The sequence below is a fragment of the Pezoporus flaviventris genome, unplaced genomic scaffold, assembly GCF_033815535.1.
Source record: "Pezoporus flaviventris isolate CSIRO_AGI_PZ_B2104156 unplaced genomic scaffold, CSIRO_AGI_Pfla_v1 ptg000025l, whole genome shotgun sequence".
Taxonomy (NCBI): domain Eukaryota; kingdom Metazoa; phylum Chordata; class Aves; order Psittaciformes; family Psittacidae; genus Pezoporus; species Pezoporus flaviventris.
The window spans coordinates 12,736,497-12,751,230 of record NW_026892573.1 but is presented as its reverse complement, the minus strand read 5'-3'; the positions used below and the strand labels follow the sequence as shown (position 1 = coordinate 12,751,230).

The window sequence follows — 14,734 nt, the reverse complement described above, 5'->3', positions numbered from 1 at the left end:
AATAGTTTAGACCAAAATATTGTTAACTGCCAGCTTCAGGTGCTCAGGAGAAAGAAAGCACTGTAATAACAGAAATGTTTTCCTGAACAAGAAAACACACACACTTGCATCCTTATCTTTAAAATTCCATATAACCTGTATTCAACTTGTATTTTAAAAGCTAAAGTCTCTATTTATTGTCACCAGTCTGTTTTAAAAAACTTTCTGCTCTCAGAATCAGTCAGCAAATACCATGGAGCTATTAGAAGACCCTGCCAGTGTGGGGAGTAAATGCCTCTGTAGAGCTCCAATGAAAATGCAGATGTTTTATATTAGTCCCCAAGAAAGCCCTAAGATGGGGTACTTCCAGGAGTTTAGACTACAGTCTTCCAGTAATTCTCAGGGTGAGTGGTGAAGACTGTCTTTCAGCTTGCTCAACAGCTCTGGGCCCTGTGGCCAGCAAGAGTCCAACAACAATGCAGCATTTTGCTTAACAAAAGTCTTCTATCGAAGTGGTCCAAAATGCAACTTTCTAAGAACAGTTCAGCTTCAAAGGTCTACGCCATTCCTGATTAACACATAATTATTTTGCTAAAGTCAAGTAAGTGAATGATTTCTTGAATAACTTGCTGTGTGCTTACTTATGAAATAATAACTGGTTTGAATCAAAGCCTCTGATGTCAGGGAACGACTAGTCCAAAATACTATGATGATCATGACGTGATAGTTGCACAGGGCAAAACTACTGGTTTCCATACTTTTTCAAATCTTAATTTATATATAAATCAGTTGAATGACTACATAATTGAAGGAACTTAAGTGACCCCTCCTCACAGCTCTCACTGCTGTTGACTTTCTGTGAGCACCTGAGGTGCAAAGTGGTTTGTCCTCTCAGACTAAAAAGATAATCTAAATAAGGGCAAATGTCCTAAATTTTCCTCAACAATAGTCCAGTTCTCTCACCCAGTTTAACAACTCAGCTGTGGATGTCACAAGCCAGATCACAGCCTTGAAATATGGATCATCTGCTTTTCCAGTCTTAAAATAGACTTTCAGATCCTGATATTAGAGAAAATAAGTATTACTGGAAAAAAAAATAATTCTTTTGTTTTTTTTTTAGCAACTGCATTTGTTTCCTCTTAAACTTCACAGGCCAGAACTAACAAATTGATCTCAAGATAAGAGGCCACTTGAAATAATAAGACTTTCAGCAAATAGCACTGCCATTATGCATCAGGGAGCTGAAACACTTGTTATGCAGTTCAGTGAAAACTCAAAAGACACAAAGTGTTTGATACAACTGGCAGCAGCACCATCTAAAAATAACTCCACATAAAAGAGAATTAAAATGTCACCGGAAATTTTCTTCTTCCTTCAGAAACTGCTGGTGAATAGATCATTCTTCGTCTGAACAGACAAAACCTCATTCCCCATGTGGAAGTGCAAGGGCACCCCACCACCTTCCACTGGTGCCCATGTCCCTTGATGAGGGTGTCAGGGCCATGAGCTGCTGGGGAGGGATGGCAGCCCTCAGAGATGGCTCATTCAGAGATGAACTGCAGCCATGCATTTCTTTAGGTAGCACTACTCACATAGCGTCTGAAAGGCCATTGGCAGGATAAAGACAGCTCTAGCTTTTGGTGTGAAGCACTGGATGAAGATATAACAACCCTGGCCATGAACCAGCACCAGTATTATTTCACCTAGGCTACACCGCTCAGGCAGTGGTATGAAATGCAGCTTTTGCTGCAGTAGCTCAAGTTTTGGCACGGGTGTCTGGTTTTAATGCAGAATCAGCAGTTGGAATGATAAAGTGGTTTTGGACAAAGTATTCTGAATACCTCAGCCTGTTAATTTGGAAAGGGCTTTTAAAACAGATATAGTCCAATGCTTGCTGAATTTAAAAGAAAATAAACTCCTTTTAACTCTTGATAAGACCTAGCAGATGCCATGTTTTTAATGAAGTGAAGTTCACAGATTGTCAGTTTTAAAAAGTACTCAAAAATATGCATACAAGTAGCTGTAAAAATTTAAAGGGAAAAAATAAAAGCCAAGAACTTACTGCCTAACTGTCTGTGCCAAGCATTAACTTCGGGATTTTACATTATCCCTCTCAGATAAATGTTTGCAGGAAGAGAAAGCCATTATCTCTGAAGTTGCAGAATGATTAGATATATTCAGCTGCTGCCATCAAACGCAATTAAAGACACAAACCTTAGATTCATCCCACAGAACATTTGAGTTTGCCAAATATATTATGAAAAAGCCACATTGTGTGGCTCGGAGAGTCTTGTCCTGTCCAGACTCCCACTCCCATACCAGTTGAAGACTAGGAAAAACTAACCATTCTACCACTTCCTGAAGCTAAAGGGATGCAAAAGGTCTGTGACTTTCACATGAGCCTTACACTTGTACCATTTGCACATTAACAACTTCCTTCTCAAATCAAGAGTCATATCTTTGGCTCCTTTTCAAATCTTAGGTCCTTCGGAAGGATGCTCCATGATGCTGCCATTACTGGGACAAGCAATATGATCTTACTGATTGGAGAAGTCTCCACAGGTTCTGATTTTACACACATTTGGGATACTGATTTCAAAAGAAGAAGGATGAGGCTGTGGTTAGCTAATGTGAACTGTCTATATGAAATAATGGAAAAGGTTTCAGGAGTCAGCTTTTTGAAAGAATTTACTTCTGCATTTATGCAGGAAAGGAAAGGCAGTTCATGACAGGTTACATTTACTTTTGCATACTTTCTTCAGAAACTTCAAGCATTAAAAATTATATTACAGCAAGGAATTTTTACTTTTTTTGAGGTAAATACTACAGAAACATTAACCTTGTATCTTTAGAACTTGGAGCAAGGTTTCTCTTCGTTTTGCATCTTCTGTGGCAGTGGCAAGAATGGTTATATTTACACAACTAAATGAAAGACAGCCTGATTCTCACATGTCTGCACCACCTAGGACTAGTCCTCTCTCCCATAAACTTCCTCTGAGTTGAGCTAGCTGGAGAAGGCCAAAAAAGAGCCAGGGAGTCCTCTGCTCAACAGAGCAGAGGGTACTCCAGTTCACCTGCAATCTCTTTTGTTTAGCAGTACAGACAGGCCCACTCAGACTCATATTGATATTTTACAGCCATAAGCCTCATACCAACACAGGAACGTGATATGTTAACACCTTACATCTGCAAGCAAGAACTTCTGGATAATGTGGATAATGCACACTGAAGCAGCAGCCCAAAGGATGCATGTAGTAAGGAAGGCAAAAACGTTGCTAGAGATCTACAGAAAAATCACAGGGGTCAGCATGGGTTGAGGGGGTTGCAGAATTAGCAGCTCACTTGCAGATAAGTGTTAAAGAGTAAAAGCTGTGCCATCACCCTCACTTCTGGATTCATGTGGCAGTAAAGGAAATGCCTGTCCTTAATGAAAGGGTGTCGTATTTTCCCGCAAATGGGATTTCAAGAAGGAAGCTGAGAAATATCACAGAAAATGGCAGGTTTGGCGAATGGGGGATGCTGACGGGTATGTGTTTGTGACTAAAGAGGATAAAACGTAAAATTAGAGATTCCACGGTGACTTACTGCTTTTTTCCATACTCCTAAACCACACATCTGATGGAGAGTAAGAAATAAGCACAACACAGTCAATAAAATAAACAAATTATGAAAGACAGCAGTGACACATTAAGGGAGGGAAAAAGTCATATACCCTTTAGGCCATTAAGACTAAATGAAAGAGACAACAATAAATATATAAATGCTTTGCTTCCAAATCCAGAAAACTCTGCTCACACAAATAGACCTTCCTCCAACTACAATCCTATTAAAAGAGATCACAACTATTGCCAAAGGCCTGTAATATCTACCTCATTAAAACAATACTAGTTGACATTATTAGGATTTATTATTTTGCTCCTTTAGCACAGAGGAAGATTCATCTAAGTTGCAAGGCTGAGTCCTTCTTTGGCAAAGGACTTCAAGTGGAAAGTAAAACATCCAGCATGTTCCAGCAAGGCAGCTTCCATGCTTGGCAGATGATATTTACTTAAGACGTACTGCACAGCTCCTATTTTAAACTAAGTTATTTCTTGGAGTTCACCTAACTTATCACAAGGACAGAAACTTTGGCTCATCTGCCGGTGTACGTTGGTTGAAATCCCATGTAGTCTGAGGTGCTATGGAGTGATTTTCTTCTAGCAGCAGAACTAACCTACTCAATCCTGTAACAGATGAGAGATGAAAAGCAACAAGATGTTTTCATACTGAGTCACACACATCCTTTTCAGCTAAACTATAATGGTTCCAAGTTTTCTGAATTATGCTGTCTGCTCTTCAGCAGTGTCTAAGTAGGCCAGCTCAAGGTGCTCAAGCCCTCCTCTCCCTCACTATATTATGGTATGCAATTTGTGGTGTGATGACTTGCTCTAGTATGTTCAGTTGACCTGTTGAACTGAACCTGAAAGGGAAAACTCAGCAGGTTTTAAAGTGAAAAATACAACATATGAAAATTTTACAAGGCATGAAGACAAGGATTTATTGACATCCCATATTCAAACACCTGTAAAATAAGTATAAGTAAGAAATGACACAACTAGAATATGCTGGATCAAGCCCACAGGCCATATAATTCAGGATTTTACCCTCAAAAGCAGCTATTGCAAAGTGTAACAAAACCAACCACAGGCAATAGTTTAATAACCAAAGTACAAGGAACCTGTTTTCTCTGTCCCTTCCATTTAAAGGCTTAGGCACTAATTTTTATATATATGATGCCCTCTGTAGAACAGCTTGCATAAGTTTAAGTGAAACTAAAAGTCTGAGAATACTGTATCAACTGAGTAAGATAAAAATAATGACTATGGTTAAGATGCTACCAATGACTTCACAGTTTGCATTTGAATCAAAAAGAAAAAAAGTCTCTTACCTACAGAGAAAACTAATCTCTTTCTGGAACCTAAATCTGCAGATGTTTTTACTGTGCTCATGGTATAAATACTGCACCTAATTTTCAGGGATTTATGTATAAATGCAGACATAAAAGTCTCCTATAACAGAAGTGCTATGCACTGATTCTTAATTAATGCATTTTTGTAAGCAATTTCTATTTCACTTTTATGTAGCAATTTATATACCCCAGTGACTAATCACTTCTTGTAAATTCAAGCTAAAAAAAATATTATTAATCTAATGATTCATTTATTGAGCATATATCTTGCATTAATTGGTTTAAATGCCTTTTAACATTACTGGCTGTAATTATACAATTAATGGGTTAATGTGAAAATTAAAAATCTCCTCAGTGATCAATACAGGAGATACATAGCACAGCTACAGCTGTTCATTTCACCACAAAAAATCTCAAAACAAAAATGTCTCAAGACTTCACCTGGCTGAAATCCTGCTTTCAGTGAAATTGAGAGCAAAAGTCTCTTCACTTAAAAGAAGAACCAAGATCTCCTTCCTGGTATCCAATTTGCATGTGTCAGCAGAAGTGTCACTGACACTCAGTGGCTGTAAAGTTGTAAGTCCAGAAGGAACCACTATCGTTGAATCTGATCTCCAGTACCACACAGGCCATTTATTGATACATGCCACACAGGTATTTCTTGATAATTTCAGCTTTCGAACCTTTTTGCCAGGTAGTGACTCCAGTGAAGGTTTCTCCCTTTCAAATGTCCTGCTGTCCATGAAGCACAATTTTCTAAACTTTAATTAGCTGGACTGCAATCTGTCACCCTGATGTTGCAAGAAATCTGGAGACAGACTTTTTACAAGGGCATGTAGATGAGATATTAGGAAAAAAAATCTTCACTATAAGGGCAGTGAGGTGTTGGCACAGGGTGCCCAGAGGAGTTGTGGCTGCCCCATCCTTGGCAGTGTTCAAGGCCAGGTTGGACCGGGCTTTGAGCAACTTGGTCTAGTGGAAGGTATCCCTGCCCATGGCAGGGGAGTTGGAAATGGATGAGCTTTAAGTTCCCTTCCAACCCAAACCATTCAGTGATTCTATGATTTAATTCTACTTTTTTTATAAATAAATACACCTCAGGGCACTTTCAGTTTATAAATACCCCTCAGGATGTTCACATTTGTTGTGTGAAGGTTTCACACAAATACTTCAACCATTTTAAGTACCAGGTTAGAAAAAAATATTTTTAAATAAATTCTACAATTTAATTGAAAAACTCTATTTAAGTTTAGGGATAATGACCTAAGGAAAGAGAATGCGTACGGAAGGAAAGATGATGGTAAAGAAGCTTCATATGATGTAGGGTCTAGTTTCTAATGATACTATAGGTCAGTTTTCACAGACTTAGTCTATGGCTTAACCAACCCAAAGGTTCTTCTGCTGTGAATACATGCCTGTGCCACGTGTCTGGCGCTGGAGAAGGTCATGGACCATGTCTCAGCTGATGTCTGCAAGGCAGCTCTGCAGCTGAGAATATTCCTCCCAGTGTCTCAGGCCACCCCAGCCCTAGACCTGTCCTCTCCTGTGAGCCTGGGCTGGAGCGCAGACATGAGGTCACCGCAAGTGGAGGCACAAGGGTGCTGAGCAGCAACTACAAACTGCTGCTACCACGAGTTACCCCACAAGCTTGTCACTGGCACTGGTCAGAGATGACCTAAGTGGGGTGTTTGTACCACTATCACCAAGTCTGGATCTTCTTGGTTAATCTTTTACTTACCTGGGTTCAGACGATGTGTAGGTGAAGTGGCCAATATCCAAAATGTGGGAAATGCTATAGTTCAGGTTGCCTAAACTGTATTTTGCCCTCCCTGTATGTCTGAACAAAACCACAGTATTTAATTATATAATTGCATCTTGTTTCCCAGCTCCAGGGATGGACAGGTACTCTGCACCTGTGTGTATATCAAGAATGTGATCTGGCCTTTTTTAATGCAGACTATGACTGAAATGTTTTCACTTATATGACTTCCAAGTTCTCCTTTTGAATATGGGAGTATATTACATCTTGTTTTAGATTAACAGCTGAAATTTAAAGTAATCTGAAATGCAGGTTTTTGCCAAGTCCCTTGCATGCCTCTGTAACTTGCTCAGTCAAACCAGACAAATACAGGTGACACAGAGGTAACAGTACTCATGAAGGATCAAAATTGAGCTTGCAACATATAAAAGTATAAAACATCTGCTCAGTGCTGAATGGAGATTTTGCCTTGAACGGTTAAAGTCTGCTTTGAGATCTCTCTATCATCAAGCAATTCTCTTCAACTGCTCTTGCCTGTGGACATAAACTGAAACAAATCACAGAGCATTACTCACTGTGGACAGGATTTACTCACTGAAGAATTTGTCTTATTTTCATTTGTTTCTTCATATTATTTTCTTACTGAAATTGCAGTCTAAGAGTCAAATTCTATCTTAGAGGAATGGGGACATTTCTCTGTTGGGGATGCCTGGTTGTGCTGGAGCAAATGTGGCTTTGTTTGCCTTGACTTACACTCATGACGCACAGTCAGTGATTTCAATTTAGCATTTTCAGAGTACGACCTTAATTCTTCATTACTTTTTACCTACAGCTACTTCTTATATTTTCTGTTCTGCACTGAGTTTAGCTATGTAGTGTGAAAGAAATAACAACTTTGTGACTCATGTAATACAAATTCTTGAAAATTACCACCTTATTTATTTAAAGAGAACATGAGTAATCATTAATGAATTCTCATAAAGTTACTGCATACACAGTTTGAATAAATACCTCAGACCAAGCATGCTACACCCTGTTCCTTTATGCTGAGGCATGTGTCCCCTTCAGCATGGAAACTAACGGGCTTACAGGGGAAAGGGAATCATCAAAAGATCACATTTTGAAAATACCTATTTAATATCAGACAGATAATTACTACTCACATTCACAGGCCACCACATAATTCTGCCTCAAGGAATCGGTGGTGTACATAAACCAAATATTTAGGACTTTCAAAGTATGATCTGATTAAAATAACAATCTAGTTCCTTTCATTTCCCTTGTGGTGGTTTTCTTTTTAGAAATGATTAAATAGCATAAATCCTCTAATGATTCATTTAGTTTATTTTTAACTAACACCGAAGGAAAATACAAGGGAAAGCTTCTTCAGCAAACATGTTTTTAGAGGAGGAAGAGAAGCTGTATTCCACAATATGATAGAATAATTTAGCATTGTTTAGAGTAGTACATACAGTTAATGACTGAAATGATAGCAGTATATGCAACACCTTGCATTACACTGCATTAGTGAACCAGGCTCCTGTCCTGGAGTGGAAGCTTTGACTGCTTTATACATTCTAAATTGGATACACTGTGATTTTTTTAATCATTCCTTTCACTAAGGGGAAATAGTCCTGATGGAAACACTTCAGTGTTTCCTACTGTGGGTGCCTCCAGTCTGAACACCAGCAACTGAAAAATATCTGCACAAGAAGGAGAGAGCAGGTATTCAAACAAGCCCCAAGGCAACAGCATTTCATGTGGCAGATCTGTTTTTAGCAAAGCAATTAAGCAGACAGGATTCATCATTCCAGCAATATTAAAATGCAGGCTGGATGTTTTTCTAAACATATGATGTAATCCAAACAGGCAGGTTGGGGAGGTGATAACACAAGAACAGGAGTAGCAGTGTTCAAATACACTGTCTTAACGGCTTTAAAATATATGATTGAAGGACATACAAATTCAAGGAGACTAAATAATGATTTTACATGTTTTACCAAATTAGGTGAGTGAAAGCAAGTTTCAGTCATCATCTTTGCATCTCCTGATGTATTTTTCAATACACTCTTCATATGTTGCTCTGTGGCAACTCCATTCGTAACAAATCCCACATGCCAGTGGGGTAAACTCACCTCTAAAGGCACAGGCTGAAACCTCAACCCATGTTACAGTTCTTTGCCAGTACCTGCTGGGACTGACTTGCACACCCTCACACTGCTTACTGTGTGAACAAGGCAAGCTCAGAGGATGACATAATGACCCAGTATCAAAATTATGATATAACTTGGGGCTGCAGAAAAAAATGCATAACTTGCCTATAGTTTTGCACTATATGTTTTTACAACAGAGGGGCTCACATGCGGACATCTGTCTATCTGCACAAATAATTTCATTATCGATAAGGAACTGATACTAAACCAAGTGGTCTCTGTTCCATTTTCCACCAATAAAAGAAGTGAAGGAAGCAACAACATATTCTTAGTGAATCAAAATACACAAATATTTCATATACTGAACTGTAACATATATCACATCATCAAGGTGCTATACAAACAACATTCCACACAGCCCTGTGCGGAACACGTTGGAAAGCTGTAGCAGAGGAGCAGAGGTCGTTCACCACAGACTGATCATCCATGCAACAAGCTGCAGGAAGCACAGCTACAGCACAGACACTCCTACCTGTCCCACCATGCAGTCTCCTGAAACCCTCGGCACTGTGGGATTGCTTTGGCAGCCCCACCTGTCCTGGACAGCCGATGGGTTATGATTTACAAGAGGGAACATTAAACAGAACAATGACAGGTAAGAGGGGGTGTGTTAATCCATCTCATCAACAGCTGTGGCTTGAACATTAAGTTGGTACTAACATTGCACCCAAACCATTTTCAAATAAACCTGAAGAGAAATAAATCACCCTTCCTCTCCATTCAATCCAGGCTGTACACTGGGTACATAGCATGACATAATATCCTTCCTGAAATTAGAGCTGCAATGAGGACCAGTATCCTTCAAACATGACCAGTTCCTGAGACCGCCTTGCAAACAACTGCGTTGTCCTAATTGCTATAGAAACTATCTTTTTCATCTTTTCTAAAAGCTGAACAAAGAATTATGCATTGTTTTCTTTACAAATGTAATAAAAGTTTCATCACTATATCCCTGTATTTCTGCCAGAGTTTGACATCCATGGATATAACAAATCTTCCTGGAAAGCAGCACACAGAAATAGCTACTCCATATAACTGGTCAGAAGCTCACACCAATTTCCATGATATCTGCCAGATATGACAGCAAATGATGTTAACTCTATGTCTGCCCCTAGTTAGCAGAATCAAACATTTTTTTGCAAGCTGTCCAGGTGACTGTTATCTTTAGGATTTTTTTTTTTTTTTTTAATAACAAATACACTACATACTCTTCTTCTGCATGTAGGGCCACATCCACTTTGGAAATTGGTATTTGTGGAAACAGGACGCTATGCAAAAACTATGATCAATACAAAACTATGCTTTTAATCTGGAAAAACCTGTACAGTTAGCTTCTTTTTTAATCTTTGCATTAATGAGTCAGAAGATGATTTGAAATTGCACACACAGGCCAAAGGATTTGTTCTGAGGCCAAGCTGCATTTAGCTTTAGTGCTGTAGATATTGAGAAAAACAAAATCAATACATGTGTAATGACTGCCTAGATAACTGCACAAGCAGCTGCAGAAAGCCAAGTCAGCAATTACTTTTAAGGACATGTGACAAGTTTTCTAATCCTTTGACAGTTACACATGCTTGTTTCCAGAGGATGTTACTCCAGCTGCCTTCTCCAGCACTTCTGCTTTGTTTTTAACTGGATGATCAGCTATTCTCCCTCTGTGTGTTACGAGGGGCAGGTTTTACCTGTAGCAATGGGAGCAGATGTACTGATGCCAGTAAGTGCTCTGCCAGTCAGAACAGACGAACTTCAGCACCTAAGCTACCACATAGTTTATGATTAAAAGATAATTTAGTTAAATAGCTAATCATGCACTAGTGTTTGTCTCTTGGTTCCCAGTATATGCGTACATGTATAGAAGCACAAAGGTATGAATGACTATTTCAAACTTGGACTCTAGCCAGGTTAGTTCAGAACAGGGACAGGAAAACAGCCTGATATATGAGGCATTAAAACCTGTTTTCATAAGAAAGAGGGGACCTGTAGACCCTGCGACAGCTCCAGGCGAAGGAGAGCTTCTGCCAGGAACTCACCTTGCTGAATTTTCGTCAGTAGCTGGTGACGGGCGAGAATCCTGCTCATCCTGTAGGGAGGGCGCCTGGCGGTTTGATCGAATCGCAAATACATCTCCTGGCCCTCAGGTGACACCGAGTTTAGGTAGTAACAGCTAGCGCCAGAAGTCCTGGGCACCTGCTTAAACATCTCTGCTCCTTTAAAATCACTGCGTCGGTCTCTGCTGTGGCTACTCCAGATTATAATCAGGGTAATGAAAGGAGAGAGGCAACAAGCCCTGGGGAGCCGAAAAGAGCAAGCGCTTTAAAAGAAAAAAGGAGTGCCAAAAGCTACAACTCAGGATTCCTGCTTCTCCCACATGATCCGCACGGGCCAATCGCTCCGAGTCCAGCCTGTGGAAGTGCAGCCTGCCAGAGCGGGACAGCCAGCCTGTCCCAGCCCCGCCAGCCCCAGCGGCCCCCGGGCTGACCGACCTCACCCCGCATGGAAGGTAAGCTTTGGCAAGCAAAGGAGAAAGTTGAAGACACTCAGGAATGCCTGTTTTAGAGAATGCAGGGCGGCAGAAAACCTTTTCCTCCTCTCCTCCATGCCGCCCAGCTGTTGACTCATCTCTGGAGGAGATGCCCTTGCTGTTTCTCTAAAAATCATACCCCTGTTTGCCAAGAACAGTCCATTTACTGCCTGAATCCCCAGAAGCACAGCGTACAACAAGCACTGGTACAAATGAAGCCCTTGGGATGAAAAAAAAAATGAGCAACGCCTAGCAGCAGGCACTCAGCAGTAAACAAAACCCAGGAGTCCCTAACACTAGCGTTACTGGGAATGTGTCACAGCCTGGAAGAGAGAAAGAGGATGGAAACTTTCTCTGTTCTTCACCATGACATCTCTTGCCTTTTTTTTTTTTTTTAACAGAGGGGCATCTGTTTTCATTGACTTACATATCAACAACCTAGTTTGCAAAACATGCCATTTCTATAGTTAATCAAATGGAAGCATAACATTGCCATTTTTATCAGCAAGTGGGCACCAAATATAAGTAAAAATATACTGAAAATGCCCTCCCAGTATCCCTGGCAAATAATTTTCCATTACTTTTAAAAATAGCAATATTTTTGATAATACACCTCTAGCATAAACTGACTGCTAAGGGAGCAGAGTTTCATGATCAAGACAATTTCTGATATGAGCACTGCTGCCCCATGGGAAGTAATTCACAGCCCTGGAGTTCAACCTCACAGTATCACAAAACTGGAAATGATGGTGACTAAGACAGCTCTTTCATCCCCCCGGCTGAACAGGCTCCTGCCAAAACCCAAATGCAGGCAGGAGGGGAGGGGAAGGCAGAGGTGAGGCAGCAGGATGCCTGGCCAGGATGGATCCTGCACAGCTCAGGAGCCATGCTGCCACCTCCCAAACCTGTGCCCCTTTCCATAAGGCCAGAGTCAAGCTAGGAGATGGGGAGCCAACAGTGCTGCTGGAGTGGCTGCAAGCCAGGAGGAAGGGGCTCGATGCTCATCCCAACCCATGGGGGACACGGACCTCCCCAGAATCCACCTGGACATCTACCTGCAGTGACATTGCTGTCTCCTGTCCTACAACATGTCACGACACACCTTTCTATGACAGAGCTTTCCTCCCACCCCCAGCCTGGATGAGGCTGAGCGCCAGGGCAAGGGCTGTGGGGTGGCATTGCCTGGGACCTGTCTGTTTGCAAAGGGCAGGGTCCAGCTAGGCAAGAAAAGAGCAGAGGGAGCCACCTAAACATGAGGGGGGAGAGGGCAGTTGCCTCATTCACAATTACTCATTAAAACTTTACTCTGTGCAAACCCCTTAGGGCAGGGTTTTACTGTGATACAATCTATTCTCATTACACCTTATGAATTATATTCCTAATCAACATGGGACTTTTGCAGTGCCATAAAATGGAGGAATATAATTCTGGGTGCTAGAAACCTGCTATTACTATCCACAGCACTCTAAAGTCCTGTGGTTGCTGGTGTGTGCTCCAGGAGTGGCTATACGGTCTTCTCTGGGTCTCCCAGCAGGGACTTCAAACTCAAGACAAAAGAGGTGGTATTAAACTACCAACTATACTCCCAAATAGGGCTGGTCACTGGCAGCCCTGGAGCAGGAATGACCAGCTTCCTCCCTGCCTTGCTGTGCAGAGCGGAGAGGCAGGATTGCTGCACAGGTGCAAGCGGAAAGAGCCTGAGCAGGAGGGAAGGTTTCCATTCCCACCCCAACTTGCCAAGTCAGTGTCAGTCACTCAGATGCTGTCTCTTGAAGAATATCCCAGAGACTCCTGAGTGTCAATGATGTGCACAGTATTTATCCAGAGATGTTACCACCATGCAGGGAAACTCTTATTTGATTAATCTACAGTCCTTTGATCTAATTCTAGTTACAAAATGCTATTGCTAGTGGGAAAAGCAATTATTAACATTTCATAGCAATCTGTTTAAATTTTCATAGGGATTTCTTTTTCTGTTGGAAATCACATTGACTTTTTCCTCTAATGTGATTCTGCATTCTTCCTTGCAATAGGTATTTCCAGACTAAGAAGCAGTCTGCTAGCAATTTAATGCTTCAAAAGGCAGCCTAAAGAAACAAAAACCAAAGTATGAGCCTGAGTAAGGTATAGACTAGGAAACAAGTCCATCAAGGGCTCAACAAGCCCAGTTATATGCTTGTAACAGAGAGTGCTCCTGGGGCTGCCTGTCTTTCTACGTCCTCTGCCAGAGAGTAAGGGCAGAGCTGCACTCCCAGCTTCCCCAGCAGCACACCTCAGTGGTCGCAAAGGGCAGAATGAGGAGCCTCCGTTGCAAAGACTCGGCACTGCCGAATGCTGCCTGTGCCGGGGCTGAATTCTTTGGCTCCAGTCCAGCCCTTTCATAGTAGTCAAATATAACAAGAAACAACAAGAGTTAGCTGGTCTTGCAGTGCTCGTTTGAAGGCTCCTGTGCTTGAAGTTGTGCATGCATCCTCACTGCATACTTTTATAATTGCTGTCTCCTGCTCGGTGACTGCCTTGACACTCACGGTTTGTTTTCAAAAAAGTGCCATTCAAATAAGGAAACCCCTTTGGCCGTCAATCTTCCAGACGAAACGCGCTACAGGAGCCTAAGCTTTGACACAAGAATGCTAATTAATATTTCGGCCTCAGTCTACAGACTGGTTCTGGAACAGTTAATAGGGCAACAATGAACTTCATGCTAATGCAGCTCATAAAAGCATTTCAAAATAAAAGCTTCCCCTTGTATTCTACAAAGGCTGTGGGGAGCTCTAGCACACACCTGAAATCTCTGCCTGCCCGTGAGACAGAAACCCAACCCCATGTACCCACGCCCTGACTGATCCATGCAGAAATGGTGATTCCTTCATAAAACCACAGCTGGAATTAGTGATTTTTTATCTGAATCAGAAATGCCCACACATCTACAGTGCAATACTTCTGAATCACATCTAAGATGAAAACTGGTGATTGGATGGATACTGAAATTTTCTGGAAGATGAGGAATCTTTACTTAAAGGCTTATTAATGCAGCATGGGGCTGCTAGCACCTGTGCAGTATTAGTGTAACTGACAAAAGCTCAAGGATGCGTACCTATCTGTTTATGCATTCACAGGCAGAACTGTAGCACTTCATTTTCTGTTCATTGACTTTCATGTCTCTCTGCCAACTCTTCGCCCTGAAACTGCATTTGGTGTGAAAGAGAAAGTATGTGCAGGAATAAAATACCCAAGTGCTACCCATATATGCCAAAGTATCACAGGCAATACTTGAGATCTGCTTGCATTTCAGAGTGGGGTGCTGTAAGCATTGG

General features: G+C 41.3%; 1 protein-coding gene across 7 annotated transcripts in view; it reads right to left on the bottom strand.

Moving 5' to 3' along the window:
• Nucleotides 1–14,734, bottom strand: part of STARD13 (StAR related lipid transfer domain containing 13) — a 297,743-nt gene that overhangs the window by 108,170 nt on the left and 174,839 nt on the right. Inside the window, exon 1 of one of the 7 annotated variants that reach the window (XM_061457530.1) lies at nucleotides 10,930–11,580. The exons of the other annotated variants lie outside the window; for them this stretch is intronic. Coding sequence (XP_061313514.1) covers nucleotides 10,930–11,098 — 169 coding nt within the window. The 5' untranslated portion in view covers nucleotides 11,099–11,580. Of the gene's footprint in view, nucleotides 1–10,929; nucleotides 11,581–14,734 lie in introns of those variants that run through there. 7 annotated transcript variants of the gene reach the window in all.